The sequence below is a fragment of the Rhamphochromis longiceps genome, linkage group LG7 (assembly GCF_057381845.1).
Source record: "Rhamphochromis longiceps isolate RC_006_pf linkage group LG7, R_longiceps_female_GT1.1, whole genome shotgun sequence".
Lineage (NCBI taxonomy): Eukaryota > Metazoa > Chordata > Actinopteri > Cichliformes > Cichlidae > Rhamphochromis > Rhamphochromis longiceps.
In genome coordinates, this window is record NC_140563.1 from 70,569,217 (window position 1) to 70,589,487 (window position 20,271).

The 20,271-nt window shown below is 42.5% G+C and overlaps 1 protein-coding gene and 1 long non-coding RNA gene across 2 annotated transcripts in view; one reads left to right on the forward strand and one right to left on the reverse strand.

Moving 5' to 3' along the window:
• LOC146666956 (laminin subunit beta-4-like) overlaps positions 1–20,271 on the reverse strand; it is a 75,886-nt gene that overhangs the window by 32,099 nt on the left and 23,516 nt on the right. The window contains exons 15-17 of the mRNA XM_085415105.1: positions 10,213–10,350; positions 5,626–5,817; positions 5,411–5,523 (exon numbers count right to left, since the gene is read on the reverse strand). Of these exons, the coding sequence (XP_085271231.1) occupies positions 5,411–5,523; positions 5,626–5,817; positions 10,213–10,350 (443 nt within the window). The remainder of the gene's footprint in view (positions 1–5,410; positions 5,524–5,625; positions 5,818–10,212; positions 10,351–20,271) is intronic.
• Positions 988–17,989, forward strand: LOC146666957 (uncharacterized). The gene is made up of 3 exons (XR_014912830.1): positions 988–1,119; positions 17,429–17,622; positions 17,704–17,989. It is a non-coding gene; the product is annotated as an uncharacterized LOC146666957 (long non-coding RNA).

Sequence of the window (20,271 nt, forward strand, 5' to 3'; positions counted from 1 at the left end):
TTTATTTGTTTTAGATGGACCACTGGGAGGGAAACCTCAGAAATACGACGCCTGATTTCAGGACTGTTGTGGGAAGGACTCTGTCCTTAGTTTATGGTGTTTAACACTTTTGCATCGGAAGGAAAAGGCCAGACGGTGAACGCGCTTGTCCACAAAGCTGAGCCCAGCAGTACGGCCAGTGAGGCTGTAGGAGGCATCCCTTCAGGTGGTCTGGACAAATCCAGGTTTTGATTGTATGATTTTTTTTCTTTCAGAAATATGGGAAAGAATACATGGAGTATGAAGTGTGTAGAAACTGAGGAATGCAGTGAAGAGAAGTGTGTGTGTGTGAGGAGTGCTGTGGGTGTGTGTATAAAAGAGATGTGTTAAAATGTGGACAGAAGAATAAGAGAGGGAACGTGTTAATGAGCAGTGATGAAAATGATATTAAATAAATGTTTTAGTGTGTTAGTACAGGTTGCTACGGAACTGGATCAGCGCCCTCCACAAGCACAGCGGCCGGAGTAAAATGATAGATCAACGTAATTGGAACCGCATACAGCCCATGTTTTGGCTGAATATTTCACAGCTTCACTTTATGCACATCTTAACCTGAAGAACATGCTTCGAAGACAATCAATCTCTCCCTGAAGACGAAATGCAGTTCGAGAGCAACGGCGTCGACTTCAAGAGTCAACAAGGTGAAGAGACAGCAACACTGCCCTAAACCTTAAACCTTAAAGGGTTCAGCAGCATGTACACATGCCATAGTGGATGGAAGCATGCGCTCCTGATCACAAGCTGAGAGGTTCACCAGCGACATCACTGTGTGTGAATGGACTTGAGAAGACTGTCTGAGTTTCACATTTGCCATACTGGGAGTTGAAATGGCAAAGGAAGAGACTGAAAAGAGTGAAAGACAAAAGGCAAAGCCGAAGAACGGCCCACTGGCCTCTGACACGCCACAACCATGAACTGCTGCAGATGCAGGAGAAAGACAGAAGCTGTGAGAAGTGGGAGCATGGAGGAAAAATGAAGGCCGTTGTTGTTAATGTGAGAGCACATGAAAATTGTGTTGGGAAACTGTGTGGCCGACTGTCTTGTGGAGGTTGAGAAAGAGTCCGTAGGATTGCAACAAAGGTAAAAATAAAATGCACACAAACGCACACAGAGAAATGTGAAGGAAAAGCAGCTTTAAGGACAAAGCCCTGCTGAATCTGCAGCTCCACTGCACACACATGCATTGAACCTGCCTACTAACACACACACACACACACACATGCAATGAAGGATCAGCTTGTTATCTCTCATCAGTGTTAAAATAGTGTAAATTTAACAGACACTTGTTATCAAATGCTGAGTGTATCCACTGCTGAGAATTAATCAGAATCAGAATCAGAATCAGAATACTTTATTGATCCCTGGGGGAAATTATTTATTATTTAACTCTCTAGGGTTGCAGGACAACAGTTTACCTTTTGTGAAGGGAAAAAAGATTCTGGTTTGACCAACCAGTGATCAGACAATAAATTTAGTTGTTGATACAGTAAATTGTGAGATGTTTTCTGCTTGATTGGTGCAGCACAATTAATTTACTGTATGAAGGAAATTCTCTTTTGTGATAATATTTTTTGTTACTAGATCAGGGAAAGATGACTGGATTATAAAACAAGTGAATAAGATGTAGCAGAGGGTTGAGTTTCCTGTTTCTGATGTGTGGGTGAAACTTGCACCCAGATACACATCACTGAATACATAAAACAAACTTGTTTTGTGAAATACATGATGACATGTTACACGTTTACTTTTGGAGGGGGAGAAAAGGAGAAAAGCTAAATGAAATGATTGGGTCTGTGAAAGTGACAAATGAGTGACCTGGGGAAGAAATTCACATTCCAGTGATAAAACATTGATATGAAGTGTTTAGGAAGCGTTTAATGGTGAACATTAGTGTTGTGTGAACTGTGCAGCTGCTAATAAAAAAGAGGGAGATTTCTCTGTGTATTTAGCAGGTGGATCTATGTTTGTTGGCCCCAGACTTTCCAGGATTGTGTGATATTCTGGAGCTCTTGTGGGCAACCAGTAAATATGATGTGGGGAAAATGAACAAAGGCAGTGACTCTTAAGTCTGATTTTAGACCATGTAAGCATCAGTTATAAATTAAAGTAAAGCCAGGAGCAGTGACTGCATGGCAGGTTCTAATCCCTACAGCATGTTGTTTCACCTGAAGGCAAAACGTTTCCTGTGATTTTTCTGGCAGATTTTGGGGTTTTGTTTTAGTACCAGACTGATTCTGCCAGTTAGGTTTGGGTTGTTTTCTTTTTCTTTTTGCACGTACAAACTGGGCCCAATATGGGTTTTATTTTTGTAACAGTGCACTTAGGAAAAAACCTGCCAGGTATCACCCCTCTGGGTGTGATATTTTGTGTGTTGATGATTTAATAATCAGCTCTCTTTAAGCAGGCAGCAAGATTGGAAGTAAAAGTGCTATAAAATACTTTACTGAGAGCAAATACAAAGTGAGATTCTCCAGATTACAATGGCTTAGGAGAAATACACCTACCTAGGACCATATTAGATGGCAAGTCCTGTGTTTAAAAGGATTGTAGCGATTCAATTCATTTCAAAAGCAAAAAGAATTGTTTTTATTTTTGGAATGACGTAATATTGCTGCCAATGGATACTTAAATTCGTGCGCAGTTTTCCACTATCAGCAATGATTTGTACGAATGTATATGACTGGATGAATGCATGTGATTGAGATGAATGCATATGACTGGACTGTGGCTGGACTGATGATGTCACTTAGTCACTTCTAATGCCTAATCCACCCCAAACAGTGAAAAAAGGGTGGATGTATGTGGGGTTTTTTTTTGTTTTCTTGTTTTTGCAGGAGCAGGAGGATGGCAGAGACCAGAGGAGGGGGAGACCTGTGGGTTCACATTAATATGTGTGGAACCTGCAGACTTAATCCTTTACATAGCACTTTTCTGTGTTACTGATTTTTGTGTGAAGGAAACTGTGGTTTTACTGGCTGCTTGTTGGTTATGGTACCACATTGTAGTGTTGGGAAATGTTAAATGTTACAGTGGGAAAATGTATATTCAGTGTGAAACACATACTGTGTTAAGATCAGTATCACTCCTTTCGCAGAAAAGGAGGGTTGACCACATGATTTACAGCAGCACCTCTGGAATCTGTTAATCTAGGCCCGACCTGCGAGGACACACCACCGGCTAATGTTTTTTTTCCTCTCTAAGGGTTTTGGCATCACACAGGCAGACATAAGTGAAATGAAGCAGGTTTTGCAGTTATTACAGAACATCTTAGTGTGGGGCTCATTATCATATCTTTATTCATTTTAAGGTGTTGAGCCCACAGTGTTTAAAACAAGTGAGTGACATTACTTAAGAAAGGTCACTGGCTACAGTAGCTTTGAATAAACACATTTGGCAAATTATGGCAACAGTAGTGTTTTTAATGATTTGGGGAAATAAACTGCGCAAGGCACACTTGTGTCTGTGGTGTGGGATGCCTTATTACTCTTATAACCTACAGTTGTTTGCAAGTGTGAAGTTTGTATTTACTCACTGATTTTGGTTTCTGGGTAATCGTGGTGTGGATGCAGGCTCCAGGCAGAGCCAAGAATTAGACCTACTTAACATGACATTAATACAAATTTTATTCTCTAACACAGGGTTTAAAGGGCTGGAGCGAAATTACTCAGGAGGAGAAGCCCTGATGTTGTCTGAGAAATGATCTAACTACCCTTTTGTGTTGTTATTCTCCTAGTTCTGATGAGTTGACTCATGGGAGAGACCATGTGTCAAAAGGAGGGAATCCAGGTTTAACATGAAACAATGTTCTCTATGTTTTCTGAGTTTTTTCATGATAATTTTTCCATGGCTTTTTGTGGGATTAACAGTTCATTTATAGGTATGAAACCTCTACATGGGGCACAGACATGTTCAGATAAGGGTAGGGCTGTGCGATATGACCAAAATCTCATATCCTGATATAAGACATCTATCGTCCCAATAACGATATAAATCACAATAATTTAATATTTTCTGTATATTCTATGAATCTCGGGCAGCTTGACTTGCGTGAAGTGTTTCCAGGTGGGCGTCATGTACCTGGAGTCGAGTGTTTTAACCGATGCATGAAACGATACATTTTTAGACACAAGTTGTAATTGCCGCCGTTTTCTTTGTGAGTATTTATTACCCATCGTGCTGCGGGGAAAAGCCTGTCGTAACGTTGAGTCTTTTAGCACCTGACGGCTCTTTTTGGCTTCTCATCCGTAAATACTCTGCATACTCTTTCACGTGATTGAGTTTATTTTGAAAAGTCTCAACAGGATCTTGAACTTTATTGTGAAAGGTTAATGTGGAAACTAAACCAGGGGACACGCAATGGTTTTGCCGTCGTTGTTGCTAATGACAACGCATAAAAGCAGGCGCTTGTCCGTCCGTAGTGTAGTTATATTAAATATAAGAGAAAGAGAAAACTTTAAGAAATTAATATAGCCACTACAGCCACCATGAAAACGATGAAAAAATATTGAAGTAAACAGTTTATTTTGTGACACCACGAAACAAACAATAGCGTAAAATGAAACGATAGACGTTTTTATATCGTCATTCGATATATATTGTTATATCGAACAGCCCTAGATAAGGGTTGAACTTCATTGAACTAAAAGGAAAATGTGGTTTGATGATGGTTGACATGTTTTCCAAATGGTTAGAAATTTTTCCTCCTAGTAAGGAGATACAGGTGCAGTAGCCAGAGTATTGCTGGAAGAAATCATCCCAAGGGTGGAATCTCCAGACTGAGATTGAGACTGGGTGCTGATCAGAAGTCTTCAGAGACCCAGCGAGAAGCAGGGATCATTCATAGCACAGCTGACAGCCCAGGCAGTGGTTGAGATCAAAGGTCGTGCGGTTTGGGGCCCTACTAGTCATCATGAGAAGATTCCAGAACCACAGAAATAACCATAAAGGTTAAAGATCTCTGCATTAGACACTGAGGAAGACAACAGGGTGTCAGATGATCTCTGCCCTTTTAACCTACAGCTGCATTGGAACGAGAGAGTGAAGGGTGAAAAGAGCACCCTCCTCCAACAAGGGTGTGCCAAGCTCCAACTCAGCGACTGCAGAGCAGACCCTGTACCACCCAAGAGCGATCAGCGAATGAATGCAGATGACAACTGATTAAAGAATCAGGCTGTCATGCCTGAAGTAGTTGTAGTTGTGTTTTTGAGTTAAGGTGGTCGTTGGTGTATAGTAATCTTACTAGTAAGGATATGATTTAATCACATATTTAATCATATCACATCAGAAATCTGCCACAACACTATTCAGATGTGAAATTATAACAATAGTCATGTGACATTCATGGATAGATGCCCTGTTTTTTTATTCTCACCTGGAGTTTCCAGGTAGAATCACAGTTTTACTTCCTGTTGGATTGCTGCTGCAGCCACCATCGCCTGGTGACACTTTGCCGATACTGACTATAGCCATCCAATCAGATGCAGACTAGAGAAAATAATAAATTGACATGAGTTATAGAAAGACAATTCCGTCAATTTTATTAAACATGTACATTTAAATGAAGTTTACCATTCAAAATCGCCTCACCTCCGGTTCATAGGAAATCGCCAGCTGGTAATCAGTCGAAGAATGGAGGTTGTCCACAGTAAATCTAAGCCCCACCCCCTCAAACACTCTGACCAATCCTAGGCCAGTCCAGGTTACTGGCTGGTGAGATGCCCTTTGACGGGGAATGATTTGCAGGGTGTAACCAGGGACCAGAGGTATGCTGGTTTGCTGCTGGATGGAAATAAACAACAGATGCACTGAGGAAAGAGGACGATCTGATTAGCTGAAACATATGAGTTGAGCTGTTTCCAAATTCAGGGGCTGCATCCTTTGGAGACCACATTTGTGGGACGACTATATCACAGCACACCAAAGGCTGCTCCAAATGCGGCCCACTAATGCGTCTTCCTTTTCCCCGGATTTGAAGAGAGTCCGGTGTATCCTTTGTGTCCCAGAGAAGCCCAGACCTCTCTCCCCAGCTATCTCTTCCAGCTTATCCGGGGGAACAGCAAGGCATTCCCAAGTCAGCCAAGAGATACAATTTCTCCAGCGTGTCCTGGGTCTGCCCCTGAGCTTCCTCCTGATGGAACATCACCCAGGAGGCGCCCAGGAGGCATTCTTGTCAGATGCTTGAACCATCTAGACTGGCTCCTGTCGATGTGGAAGAGCAGCATCCCTACTCTGAGCCCCTGCCAGATGGCTGAACCTCTCTAAGGGAGAGGCCAGCCACCCTTCGGAAGATGCCCACTTGTTCATCACTTGTGAACAAGACCACAGGATAGTTAAACTCCTCCACTTGGGGTAGTAACTCATCCCTGACCTGGAGTGGGCACCCCAACCCTTCCGGCTGAGGACCATGGCCTCAGACTTGGAGGTGCTGATTTTCATTACCACCACTTCACACTCAGCTGTGAATCATTCCAGTGTGAGCTGGAGACGATCACCTGATGAAGCCAATAGAACCACATCATCCGCGAAAAGCAGAGATGAGATTTTTAGACCATCAGGTGAAAGCCTTCTGCCCCTTGGCTAAACCTAGAAACTTTGTCCATAAAAATTTTGAACAGAATCTGTGATAAAGGGCAGCCCTAGCGGAGTGCATCACCCACTGGGAATGAGTCCCACTAATTACCGTCTATGCAAACCAAGCTCTTCCAATGGTTGTATAAGGATTGAATGGCCTGTAGTAATGGGCCAAACACCCCATACTCCTGAAGAACACCCCACGGGAAACTCAAAGGGACACGGTCGAATGCCCACAGCCAAAACACTGGCTGGGCAAACTCCCATGCACCCTCATGTATCCTTGAGAGGATAAAGAGCTGGTCCAGTTTTCCACAACTAGGACGAAAACCGCATTGTTCCTCCTTTATCTGGTTTTTATCATGTTATCATAGCATGGCTCAAGCACGTTCATCATAGTTTAACCCCCTTGTTTTGCACAACGGAATATGGCCTGCCGTCTGCAGCTAAACACCCCAATAGCTTTTGTAATAGCTTTAGCCCGATCGGACTGGGCAGCAAAGGGCTGCTTAAATACAGAAAACTCTTCTGCTCTTCCACCTGGACCGCTAGCGCTGGCCATAACTATCGCTTGACAGACGCACCATACACATAATTTTTTTCCTTCTTTTTCGAATCTTCGGATTACGTGGGTGTCAAACCGTGGAGTGGGATCGGTTCGGATTACGGATCAACCGTGATCCGTTGCACCACTAGTACATATCAGCTGCCTCCGAAGTCCCACAGGCGAACCAAGGACTCCTTCAATAGGACTCCTTCTTCAGCCGGGTGGCTCCCTTCACCTCTGGTGTCTAAGGATGGGTATCGAAACCCGGTTCTTGTTGAGAACCAGTTCCCACTGTTTCAATTCCTTGGAATTGTTTGGCATTTTTGCAAATGATTCCCTTATCGATTCCAGTCGCCCCGAATGACGTCACCACGTTGCAGAGTGTCATTTACCTGGCGGGTAACATGGCGCCTAAGCGGCTCAAACACTCAAAAGTTTGGTTATACTTTAGGAGAACGGATGACAACAGGGCAACTTGCAATACTTGTAAAGTAGATACTTCATTTAAGGGAGTAAACACTACGAATATGCAAAAGCATTTGCTCACAAAACACGCAATAACCTCAAATGAATGTCGTGTTTTTAATTCTGCTCCGGACTCGTGAATCTCAACCCAGCAGCAGAGGTAACGTTTGCACGTCCTCTCCCGTTAATGCGGCAGGTAAATAATCAACTAACAGTGCATATTATGTTAGCACGATGTGCCTTATTACAAAACCTGCCATTACTGTGCATTTAGGTGACCAAGATGAGAGAGACAAAGTCTGGCTGGCTCAGATGCTGGCAGTTCTCGCTGCAGTCTACCGGTAGCGTCTCCTTTCAGGCCAGGATAGACAAATGTCACAGAGCAGTGACTCAGTTTGTGGTCAAAGGCTTGCAGCTGTTTGCCACAGCAGATGATTTTCAGTAAGTGTATGTGTTTAATTGTAGGCAGGGACATTACTGGATATTCTTGTGTAATTGCTACAGAATAATTTGTGTTATGCTTTGTTATTGCTACAGAAGAATATTTATTTTATTATTTTACAATTACATTTTTTTTCCTGGGGACCCTGTGACACCCATTGAAGAGCCATAGGCTGTGGATCTCTTAAGATCTCACTTTTGGGTTTGTAAGGCCATGTTACTCTTACTTAGAGAAGATATAAAACAAAGTTCTAAGCTAATCAACCTTAGTGTTCTCCTTTTTAAAAAATAAGAATCAATAAGAGAATCGATAAAGAATCGAATCGTTAAACAGACTCGAAAATGGAATCGGAAACATGAAAATCTTATCAATACCCATCCCTACTGGTGTCCACCATTTGGTTTAGGTGTTACCACCATGACAGGCACCAACCGCAGCGCAGTGCAGCAGCTTTGGCGGTGGAGGTGCTGAACATGGTCCATTTGGACTCAGTGCCCCCAGATTCTCTTGGAAAACTGTTGAAGCTCTGCCAGAGGTGTGTGTTTAAGATCTTGCGGACTGGGGGCCTCTGCCAGGCATTCCCAGCACACCCTCACTATACCTTTAGCTGCCCCATGTCTGTCCAATGTCCTCCCCAGCCACCTGATCTGATGGTGATCAGTTAACAGCTCAGCCCCTCTCTTTACCCGAGGGTCCAGAACATATGGCCGCAGGTCTGGTGATACGATTACAAAATCGATCATCGACCTATGGCCTGTAAATGGCCTGTATTTATATAGCGCTTTACTAGTCCCTAAGGACCCCAAAGCGCTTTACATATCCAGTCATCCACCCATTCACACACTGGTGATGGCAAGCTACATTGTAGCCACAGCCACCCTGGGGCGCACTGACAGAGGCGAGGCTGCCGGACACTGGCGCCACCGGGCTCTCTGACCACCACCAGTAGGCAACGGGTCAAGTGTCTTGCCCAAGGACACAACGACCGAGACTGTCCAAGCCGGGGCTCGAACCGGCAACCTTCCGATTACAAGGCGAACGGCCAACTCTTGAGCCACGATCAGCCTAGAACTTTCTGCACTTTGTGGACTTATGGACGATCTTATGTTTTAACATGGTGTTTGAATCCAGGATTCATTGTGAGTCTAAGGTACAAGCAATTTTTTGGAAAAAAAAAAACATGGCAAACAGTTGTAGCAAAGCAGTCCAGAAATAAAAAAGTGAGTACTGGGTTTTTATCTCACCCAAATATCCAGTGGAACAAATGTTAGCACACCAAAGAATCTTAGAACATCAAACTTAGCTAACCTTCATCTAAGTTACATGACGTTAGTGATATTGCTACTTAATCGGGTCATGCAAACTTTGGTTAGTTATAACCTGAACCTTTGTTATAAAGCCCAACATTTATGCCGATCTTATGGACTGGACTGGTTCCTATATAGCGCTTTTCTATTCTTCTGAGCACTCAAAGCGCTTTACACAACTTGTGCATTCACATATTTTCTTAGTGCTTTCTAATTAACATTCACACTCCAATGGATGCATCGGAGAGCAATTTAGGGTTAGTATCTTGCCCAAGATATTTGGCATGCGGACTAGGGGAAGCCAGGAATCAAACCACCAACCTTCCGATTAGTAGATGACCTGCTCTACCGCCTGAGCTTATGTCCTGTTTCCCATTTCTCTTAGTTTTTTTTTTCTCTCTGATTAAAATGAAAGTACGTCCCATGATTCTAATAAGAAAATTGTGCTTTCATCCTGCAAGTTACCAAATGCTTGATGAGACCTATTATATTTGTACTGTCAAAATGAAATGAGACTAGTCTCATGCTCTACTCTAGCAAACTAGCTAAACTTAGATTCATTGTTGGTTAAGGGGACTCAGTACCCAGATTCACATGTAGATGAAAAAACAACATACAGATTTTCTGTATTTCTGTTGAACATGCTGACCACCACAGCAGTAGCTGCGACTGTCATGGTTGCCAGGCAACAGGAACCCCATGTTGTAGGCTAGACCGTCCAAGTTCACAGCCTTGCACTTCTGGCCTTCGCTGCCTTTGAAGAATGCAGCCCCTGAATTTGGACACAACCTATAGTCTCCAAATAATCAAAGCATTAAAGTGTAACAGAAAATGGATCTCACCAATCTCTTTCTCATTTTCTGTTGCTGGGCAAGTTGGCGAGCCCGCCGAACTAAAATAACTCGTCCATTTTGGAACTTGGTGTCAAAACCTTGCTCTTTGAAGTACTGCTCACACTGAGGTAACACTCGTGGGTTCAGCTGAAAACACACACGCAGATACTGTTTATATAGTGCAAGTGGACAGCATTCACAGTGCTTCACTTGTTCCACATTTTGTCATATTAGTATGGGCAGAAATCTGTGCCATCAGAAACTGAATTTGAATGAGTTCAATTTGAATTTGAATTGCTCAGATTGAATCTGAATTGTAACTTGAATAAATGCTTTTGAAAACTGAATTTGAATTAGTCTAATTTGAAATTGAATTTATGGTTTGAAAATGAATTGATTTGCTTTGAAACTGCATTTTATCCTTTAAAAATTCAGCTCTCGAATAATTTCAGTTTCACTCCTCACCATTCAGTTTCAGGTCTACAATTCAATTTCAGTTCCAAAATTCAGTTTTTTGGAACTTACATCCGGTTCCGGTTCAAGCGCAGATCAATAGAACTACGTTTTACTAGCGGACCGAAAGTGTTACTGACGGGAATCTACAGCGTCTTGAGCTGAATTAAGACTTCAGAAGTCATTCGTCATGTCGAATGACCAGCGGATAAACTCTCAGGTTGGTAATAAATGTATTACATGTATAAGAACAAGCGTCATGTTAACAAACAGGGTCATGTTAACAGGGTCGCAGATGCCAACAGACTTAATAAACTGATCCGTAAGGCCAGCAATGTTGTGGGGATGGAGCTGGACTCCCTCAAGGTGGTGTCGGAGAGGCGGATGCTGTCCAAGATAAAGACAATGTTGGATAACACCTCCCACCCACTCCATGACATGTTGGTCAGTCACAGGAGCTCGTTCAGTGAGAGACTGAGATTACCGAAAAGCACCACTGAACGACACAGGAAATCATTCCTGCCTGTGGCCATCTCCCTGTACAACGCATCCACTTAACACACTGTTTGCTGCTACAACTACACATGTTTCTTTTCCAAATATTTATTTATAAGTGACTTATGTATGTATGTATGTATATATATGTATATATTGTACTATTCTTAGTTAGCGTATTGTCTGTCTTGTCTTAATGTTGGTTTAAAATGGAGCACTGTAACAAAAAATAATTTCCCCCAGGGATCAATAAAGTATTCTGATTCTGATTCTGATTCTGAAATGATAGCCGTAAGGTAACTTTTATGCTTATTGTAGCTGCTAGCTAAAAACGCTAATTTAGCGTAGTTTGCCCTGAATTCAGCTTTGACAAACAAATATGATCGACTGTTTCTAGTAGAATTCCAAAGTTGTCATCTTGGGCCCTCTCAGAGTACCCCCTCTGTATGCTTGCAGAGACCCCTACAGTAGGGAAACATGCAAAACAGTGTCCAAACCTTTGTATTTTAGCTTTATTTATGTCTTACACGGCATCCCAACTCTTTAGCTAACTTAATAACTTTAGCTAACGTGAATAGTTAGTCTAATTCATTAGTGCAGCATTACTGGATCATCTCTGTTTGAAGTGATATAATATGATATACAACTATCACTGTGTTTAACTACCATAATAATTCTTAGGGTACTGAGTGCATGCTTAATTAGATTTTTTTTTAAAGCATACTGCTCCATTACTATGTTTGACAGGCTGAAGTTGTCGGGTCACCTCCTAAATCGACCATCTTTTACAGGTGTTTTGTGCCAGAAATGGAGTGTCCACTGAAGACTGAAGATACTGAATCTCTACGCCTTGCCATTGATCCCTCTTGTGCCTTCATCTAGACAAGAGACAAACTTCACCACTCTCATATGCTCTGTACCTACATCACCTTCCCTGACAGTCATAGCTTGGCTCATCTGAGGGTGAAATTATAAGAATGTGTTATTTTGCAAAGTGCTCTCTAGGGTTCCTAAATAAAATATGGCATTGAGGTCATTTCTTTTGAATTAATCCCTCCTTCTGAAATATAAGAACCTCTCCTGGTTTTAATGGCACTTTGGATTTCCTTACTTTTTGTTCCACTCCCAACCCCAAATAGATGCTGACAAGCTGCCACAGTAACATGGAAGAGGGAAAGACGTTGGAAAGGACTACTACAAATAAACCTAATGCCTAACAATGAAAAGTGTAAAATAATAATATTAATAAAGATAAAAGATAAAAGATAAAGTAACAAGTTTTTAGTTTCTTGTTTATTCCAAATGATCATCCAGATGTCTGTGACATGTGATGACAAACACCATAATGGAAGGCCTTAGTCATCACATGCTTAAACTCATATATTTTTGCATATGCTGAACAGGCAGTCAGACATGCTGTAACTGTGGGGTAGAAAACAGCATGAACACCATACAGCAGGGGTCTCAAACTCCAGTCCTCGAGGGCATGGAAAAGTTGCATGACACCGGCCCTCGAGGACTGGAGTTTGAGCCCCCTGTCATACGGAATATGACAGGTGTGGTTGAACTGCATGAAGACTCTGAAGTTTGTCTTCTCTTCTGGCAGGACAGGAATGTGGCCTTGTCCTGTGAGCCACTATAAGGATGTACTTAGAGTAGAACTGGACTGTCACCGGCCTCAGGCTCTTCACCCTTTTCAAAGACAAAGCAGTCATTTAGATAAAATATTAGATATTGTTTACCTGTAAATGCACAAAGTAAATTTAGAAATGTTATTATTGTCAAGAGTGAACAAGCACTGATAGTGTAATCTACAACTGTGGCCAAACGTTTAGAGAATGAGAAGTGGTGTTTGCTTATTTACAAAGTTTGCTGTTTCAGTGATAGTTGTATATCATATTATATCACTTCAAACAGAGATGATCCAGTAATGCTGCACTAATGAATTAGACTAACTATTCACGTTAGCTAAAGTTATTAAGTTAGCTAAAGAGTTGGGATGCCGTGTAAGACATAAATAAAGCTAAAATACAAAGGTTTGGACACTGTTTTGCATGCTTCTCTACTGTAGGGGTCTCTGCAAGCATACAGAGGGGGTACTCTGAGAGGGTCCAAGATGACAACTTTGGAATTCTACTAGAAACAGTCGATCATATTTGTTTTTCAAAGCTGAATCCAGGGCAAACTACGCTAAATTAGCGTTTTTAGCTAGCAGCTACAATAAGCATAAAAGTTACCTTACGGCTATCATTTGTTAACATGACGCTTGTTCTTATACATGTAATACATTTATTACCAACCTGAGAGTTCATCCGCTGGTCATTCGACATGACGAATGACTTCTGAAGTCTTAATTCAGCTCAAGACGCTGTAGATTCCCGTCAGTAACACTTTCGGTCCGCCAGTAAAACGTAGTTCTATTAATCGGCGCTTGAACCGGAACCGGATGTAAGTTCCAAAAAACTGAATTTTGGAACTGAAATTGAATTGTAGAACTGAAACTGAATGGTGAGAAGTGAATCTGAAATTATTCGAGAGCTGAATTTTTAAAGGATAAAATGCAGTTTCAAAGCAAATCAATTCATTTTCAAACCATAAATTCAATTTCAAATTAGACTAATTCAAATTCAGTTTTCAAAAGCATTTATTCAAGTTACAATTCAGATTCAATCTGAGCAATTCAAATTCAAATTGAACTCATTCAAATTCAGTTTCTGATGGCACAGATTTCTGCCCATATATTAGAGCCTTATTCCAAAATGGATTAAAATCATTTTTCACCTCAAATTTTTACACAGAATACCCTATAATGACAAAGTAAAATGAGTTTCCCTTAAAGTCTTGCAAATTTATTAAAAATTAAAATACAAACAAATAACATGTAGCTATAAGGAGGAATTGTTTGTAGACCTTTGAGCCTGGACTGTATTGAGGCACGGATCTGGAACAGAAACATTTCTAAAGATCCCAAATGAGCACAGCGGCCTGCATTATTCATAAATAGACGTTTAGAACCACTATTACTCTTCCTAAACCTGGCTGCTCAGCAAACCGTTAGGGAGCTGAAGGAATGGGCTAGAAGTCCTTACTTATAGAGGTCACCAAGAACCTAATGCTCAATCTAACAGAGCTCCATGGTTGCTTTGTGGAGAGACGAGAACCTTCCAGAAAGACAGCCATTTTTGCAGCACTCCACCAATCAGACCTGTATGGTAGCGTGGCCAGATGGAAGAGATTCCTCAGTAAAAGGATCAAGAGTTTGCTAAACAGCATACCAAGGACTCTCAGACCATGAGTAACAAAATTCTTTGGTCTGAGGAAATGAAGATTGAGCTTTTTGGCCTGACTGCCAAGCATCGCGTCTAGAAGAAACCAGCCACGGCGCATTATATGCTCAACACCATTGCTACAGGGAATCACGGTGATATAGAATCATGCTATGGGGATGACTTTCAGAAGGAGGAACTGGGAGACTAGTAATTGTTGAAGGAAAGATAAATGCTGCAATGTATAGTGATATCCTTGAAATCCTAACCTGCTCCAGAACACTCTGGACCTCAGACTGGGACGAAGGTTTATCTTCCAACAGTGCAACAACTCTAAGCACACAGCTAAGATAAGAAAGGTGCTGTCCAGACAGAGCTCAGACTTGCTTTTAGTTCTGGTTCATTTCCTTTTTTCTTGTTTTAGGTTCCATTGCACACTTTAGTGTCTATTTCCGTGTTTCTGATTGAGTTCATTTCTATGAAGAGTTTTCCCAGCAATAAATCTGTGCTCTGAGTTTAACTTTCCATTTCTGAGTCCTGCATTTGGGTCCCTTATCCTGCCTGCTCCACAGCACTGTCTTCTGAATCCAACCTGGAAGTTGGTTCCACAGAAGAGGGGCTTGAAAACTGAAGGCTCTGTGTAAGAGCCAAAGTCAATGTTTATGTTTTTCCTTTTTGTTTTGGTGGCACAGGTGTATAGCTTTACCTGCGTCTCAGGTGATGGTATGTGGGTGTGGTCACAGTCTATTTACCTGATGTCGGTGTTCGCAGCAGGTGTGTTGGGTGAGTGGTTTGTGGGCAAACTTTTCTGTTGACCGTCATTTTTTGGCACACCAGTTAATCCATGCGCTAGTTGGAAATTGATTGAAAGCGCAAATGTTTGTTCTTGTTTTGTTCTTAAAATAAATGCGCAAAGTACTAGTATGACTCACTATGGATTATTGGAGGCGCGTCACAGGGACACAACCAACTCAGCCGGCTGCAGCTTTATTTACGGATGAAAGTCGCAACACTCTGCCTCTCATTCCACTTTTAAATAGTCTAGGAAAGAAGAATGGGACAAACTGCAGAAAAACAGGTGTGCCAAGCTTGTAGCATTGTACTCAACAGGACTTGAAGGTGCCATTGCAGCCAAACATGCTTAAACAAAGAATTGAGGAAAGGTTATGAATATTTATGTACATGATATAATTTTTTTTAATTTTTAATAAATTTGCAATAATTTCGAGTAAACCTTTTTTACTTTGCTACTATGGGGTATTGTGCGTAGAATTATGAGTTGAAAAAAATGAATGCAATGAATTTTAGACTGAGGCTGTATCATTACACAATGTAGAACGAACAAAATGCTGTGAATACTTTGCTGAATGCACTGTAAAAAGACAATTTTACCTATAAACACATATTAATACTGAACTATAGCTGTGTAGGTTCTAAGTCATTCAGGTCATGGTAGCCTAAGGAGCTTGGAATGAAAGCAACTGGACTTCTTTAATTCAATTAAAATTCAGACCGCGGTCAAGTGAGCCATCATTTCTGTGCTTCTACACCAGCCTTTACGGCAGCGCTTTTTATCCTTCATTCCCGATCACAAACATAGACTTGTGCACACATACACACGTGTGCACACATTGCATTGGAACAGTATGGTTGCATCATGCATTTCTTCACCAGGGCTGATGTGTTAGTTGTCCAGTATAGGTCCTCGGAAATGTGGTCACCTTTTATGGATAGGGGAGGGGGATGAGTTTTTTTTCTTGCAGAAGTCCATGACCATTTACTTGGTTTTCCTGGTGTTTATGGTTAGGTTATTGTAGTCACACCATTCTGTCAGACATTGGATCTCATCTCTGTAGGCGGTGTCGTCATCATCGGTGATGAGCCCCATCAGAGTGGAGTCATCTGCAAATTTGATGATGATGTTGCAGGGATGTGTGAGGGTGCAGTCACTGGTATAGATGGTGTATAGGAGTGGACACAACACACATCCTTGTGGTGAGCCAGTGCTGGGTGGATGATCTCTGGTTGCCCACCTTGACTCTTTGTGATTGGTCTGTGAGAACGTTTTTGAACCACGCACATGTAGCAAGGGGGAAGTCTAAGTTTACCAGCTTGACTATAAGAATGTCTGGGATGATGCTATTAAAGGCTGAGCTGAAATCAATGATGAGCATCCTTACTGAAGTCCCAGCATTCTCCAGGTTATGCAGAGCAGAGTGGAGGGCAGTGGAAATTGCTTTCTCAGTGGACCTGTTTGCCTTATAGCAGGGGTCGGCAACCTTTCAGATGATGAGTGCCATCTAAAATGTCCTCAGAAGTCAGTGTGCTGTATGATTGCATTAGCAATAAATTTAACAATGCTCTATATTGACAGTTACACACTATATAGAACAACTTAATAGAATTATACAGTATTTGTTCGCAGATGTTGGCAGCTATCAGCGAATAGTTATCAGCTATTTTGAAACAAAAAAAGATACAGAGTTCTTGTTATGGATAAAAAGTAACAGCAAATGAACTGTACAAAAGAAAATATAAATGCTATTTATGGTCTCCTCACAACAATGATAAGAGAAATAAACTGGGCCAATATGGCATGTTTGTTAATACAGGGATAAACATGTTAATGTGATCTCTGGTCTTCCAATCAGAGACACAGGTCTATGAGTGTCCACCATTCAGATGGCTACCTCACGACACTTTTTGTGTGAGAGAAAATCTGCTCACACAGATATGTAGAGCCAAATACTGTCAATAAGGCCTCTGCAATGTTCTGAATGTCATGGTCCAGGTGAGTACGGGGTTTTTCCACTCCGCTGGGCTCCACCTTCAGGCAGAGACTCCAATCAGCTTCCACACCTGGTTCCAATCAAGTCACCAGCATATAAGACCAGCATTCACAACAGACCTCTGCCAGATCTTCTGCTAACTCATGTTAGTGCTAGGCCGCCAAGCCCTTGTGAGAACCCTTAACTACTGCTTTTCTCCTCACCGTGTTTTCTTTGTCATAGGACCCACCTGGCAGTCGCGCTTCCCAACCTAGATTACTCACATCTCCGCCTGGACGCTGGTTCTGTCATCTGGTTGCTTCCTTTCCATCATCGGACTACACCTGCCTGCCTCCCTGCCAAGCCCCTCACTCCAAGCATATTCTGGATCCTCTCTGGACACCCCCTCCTCGCATGACACTTTAAACCTGCAACGCGTAAGCCCTAACCACCATAGTCTAATCCTTCAGCTGTGATTCACTAGACTGCCACTGACAACTTGTCTCCTCTCATTATAGTGACTGCGTACCTCCATCCAAGCCGCTGCCCCTTTTTCCCATTCCCCGGATCCATCCGTGAAATCTAGCACCTAGTCATAGCACTCCGAGTTTCATGTTCACAGTTTGGCCTCACAGTTCTCAGTTCATAGCTTCCACAGTTCATACCATTCATAGTTTCCTGCTTTTTAAGTTCACTAGGCACAGCAAATAAAGCACTGTGTTCACACCCGTTTTTCTTCCCTCTGTGTCTGCATTTGAGTCCACACCCACAGCCTGGCCCGCTCGGCCGTAACACTGAAGACAGTAAAACTTGACTGGGAGTGATGTCCAGCAGGTGAAAAAGCTCCATGAACATGCACAGCTATGGATTTCCGCTGCGTTCGTAGTTCTGCAAACTTTGACCCTCATAGAGTCGAGCTCCTGAAGCATTCGAAGTGTTGGAATGTAGAAATTTCAACATCGCTTGAAAAAACTGCCAGCTAGCAACATCCCTCTCACTGGTAGGCGAAGTTATTTTTAGCCAATTACACGTTGAACCTGGTAGTTGGGGTTGTTAGCCAAGTTACCGTCATTAAGAAGCGACACAACTAATGTGTCTATGCTAGTTAATTTGCAATGTGTACCACTGGCCCGGCCATTTATTTTTTAATGCACCTTCTCAGATTAATTCACTGCATGTCGTGCCCAGGGCTGGACTGGGACAAATAAAAATCAGCCTGGGCATTTTGACTACAGACCAGCCCCCCAGGTATTGCAGGGAAAATCATAAAGCCTTTTAATGAAAATAAACACTGTTGTGACAGTGATGTACACCGTCTTGTTGGTATGATTTCTATACATTTTACATCAGATAAAAACTTAAAGCGAGGCATTTTTAATGAGAATAAGAAAGAAAAGTATGTGTCCCCTTTCCCTGTTAATGCCCTGCCTGGCCTCCTGGCAAAACTTTGCTAGACATGCCCCTGCACAGTTACCAGGTGTCAGGTGCTTAGAAAAGTATCCTGGTGTTATTTCTCTGTCAGAAACAGTTCATAACTTCAACTGAGCTATTTTTACACATTGGCCAGCACCTGGCCAATACACCACCTTTCATTGTTTATACCGTTACAAAAACTAAAACAAACAAAAAAACATTGGCCCATAAAAACAAAATTCACTATTGGCCCACCGGGCAAATGCCCGATATGCCCGATGGCCAGTCCAGCTATGGTTGTGCCATCAGTTAACCCTTAGCTTGCCAGCTGTGGCACGCGTGCCCAGGGTTGCCGACCCTGGTTGGGGTCCAAACTAGGTGTGATGCAGTCCTTTATGTGCTTTAAGACCAGCTTCTTGAAGAACTTTGCGACCACTGGAGCACTGATGGTGGTGGACTCGGAACTATTGTTGCTGATTTCAGGCAATGAGGGGCAGTGGCATGTGACAGGGAGAGGTCCAATAGTCTGGTGAAAACAGGAGCCAGCTGGTCGGCACAGGCTTTGAAGATACTCCCAGGTATTCCATCTCGGCCAGCAGCTTTTCTCTGGTACTGCTCTGCAAACCTAGTTTTCTTGAAGAGTAAATGTGTGAGGGCTGTGCTCAGAGAAGGCTGTGGCAGAGCGGTGTGCATGGTAGGTGTGTCTACAGTTCTCTCAAAGCGGCTAAAGAAGTGGTTAAGTTCCTCTGCTAATGAGATGTCCATGTTATCCGTATTTGTCCCATTGCCTTTGTAGTTGGTGATGTGTTTCAGGCCCTCCCATACCTTCTTGGAGTTGTTGTCTGAGAGGTGATCCGATAGTTTATTTGAATCGTCCGGTTTTGCTGCTCTGATGCCTTTTTTAAGGTCTGCTCTTTCTCTGATATACATATCGTGCTCCCCAGATTTGTATGCAGAGTTGTGTGCTTTTAACAATTCCTGAACTTTACTCGTCATCCAGGTTTCACAGTTGGGGCTGACCTGGACCTACTTTTCCGTGGTGACAGTGTCCATGCAGTGCATAACTCACCACTGCAGATGTGTGGGTCTATAGGTCGCCATGTTCGAAGACATGCCACTCTGTGAGGGCAAAAGAGTCCTGCAGCTGAGCCAGAGCTTCCTTAGAAAAGGTGTTAATGTTTCTGATGGTGGGCTTTGTCCTTTTCCTGAGTGGTGTGTATGCCGCGACAACGAGCAGGGAGAGGTGGTCGGGCATACTCAGGTGGGGGAGGGGAACAGATCTGTAGGCTTGCTTAATATTTGAGTAAACATGGCCCAAGGTGTTATTCCCTCTCATGTGGCATTTCACATGTTGTACAAATTTAGGCAGCACAGTTTTTAAGCATGCTTTGTTAAAGTCCCCTGCGATGATGTGTACTTCCTCTGGATATGTCCGTAGCTGTTCGGAGATCGTGTCGTTCAGGTAGGCAAGGGCTGTGCTAGCATTAGCGTCTGGTGGTATGTAGACTGCTGTTATTAGCACCGCAGGCAGTTCTCTGGGATGTTGTTGATCCACTGATAATCGCTGGTAACGGGGTTCTGGCTGTCATAACTGATGTTGTATAATTCCCAATGACTTAAGGTGAATTTGGCTACACAATAAGGGAAACAAAAGAAAAAGAAAAGGAAACAAA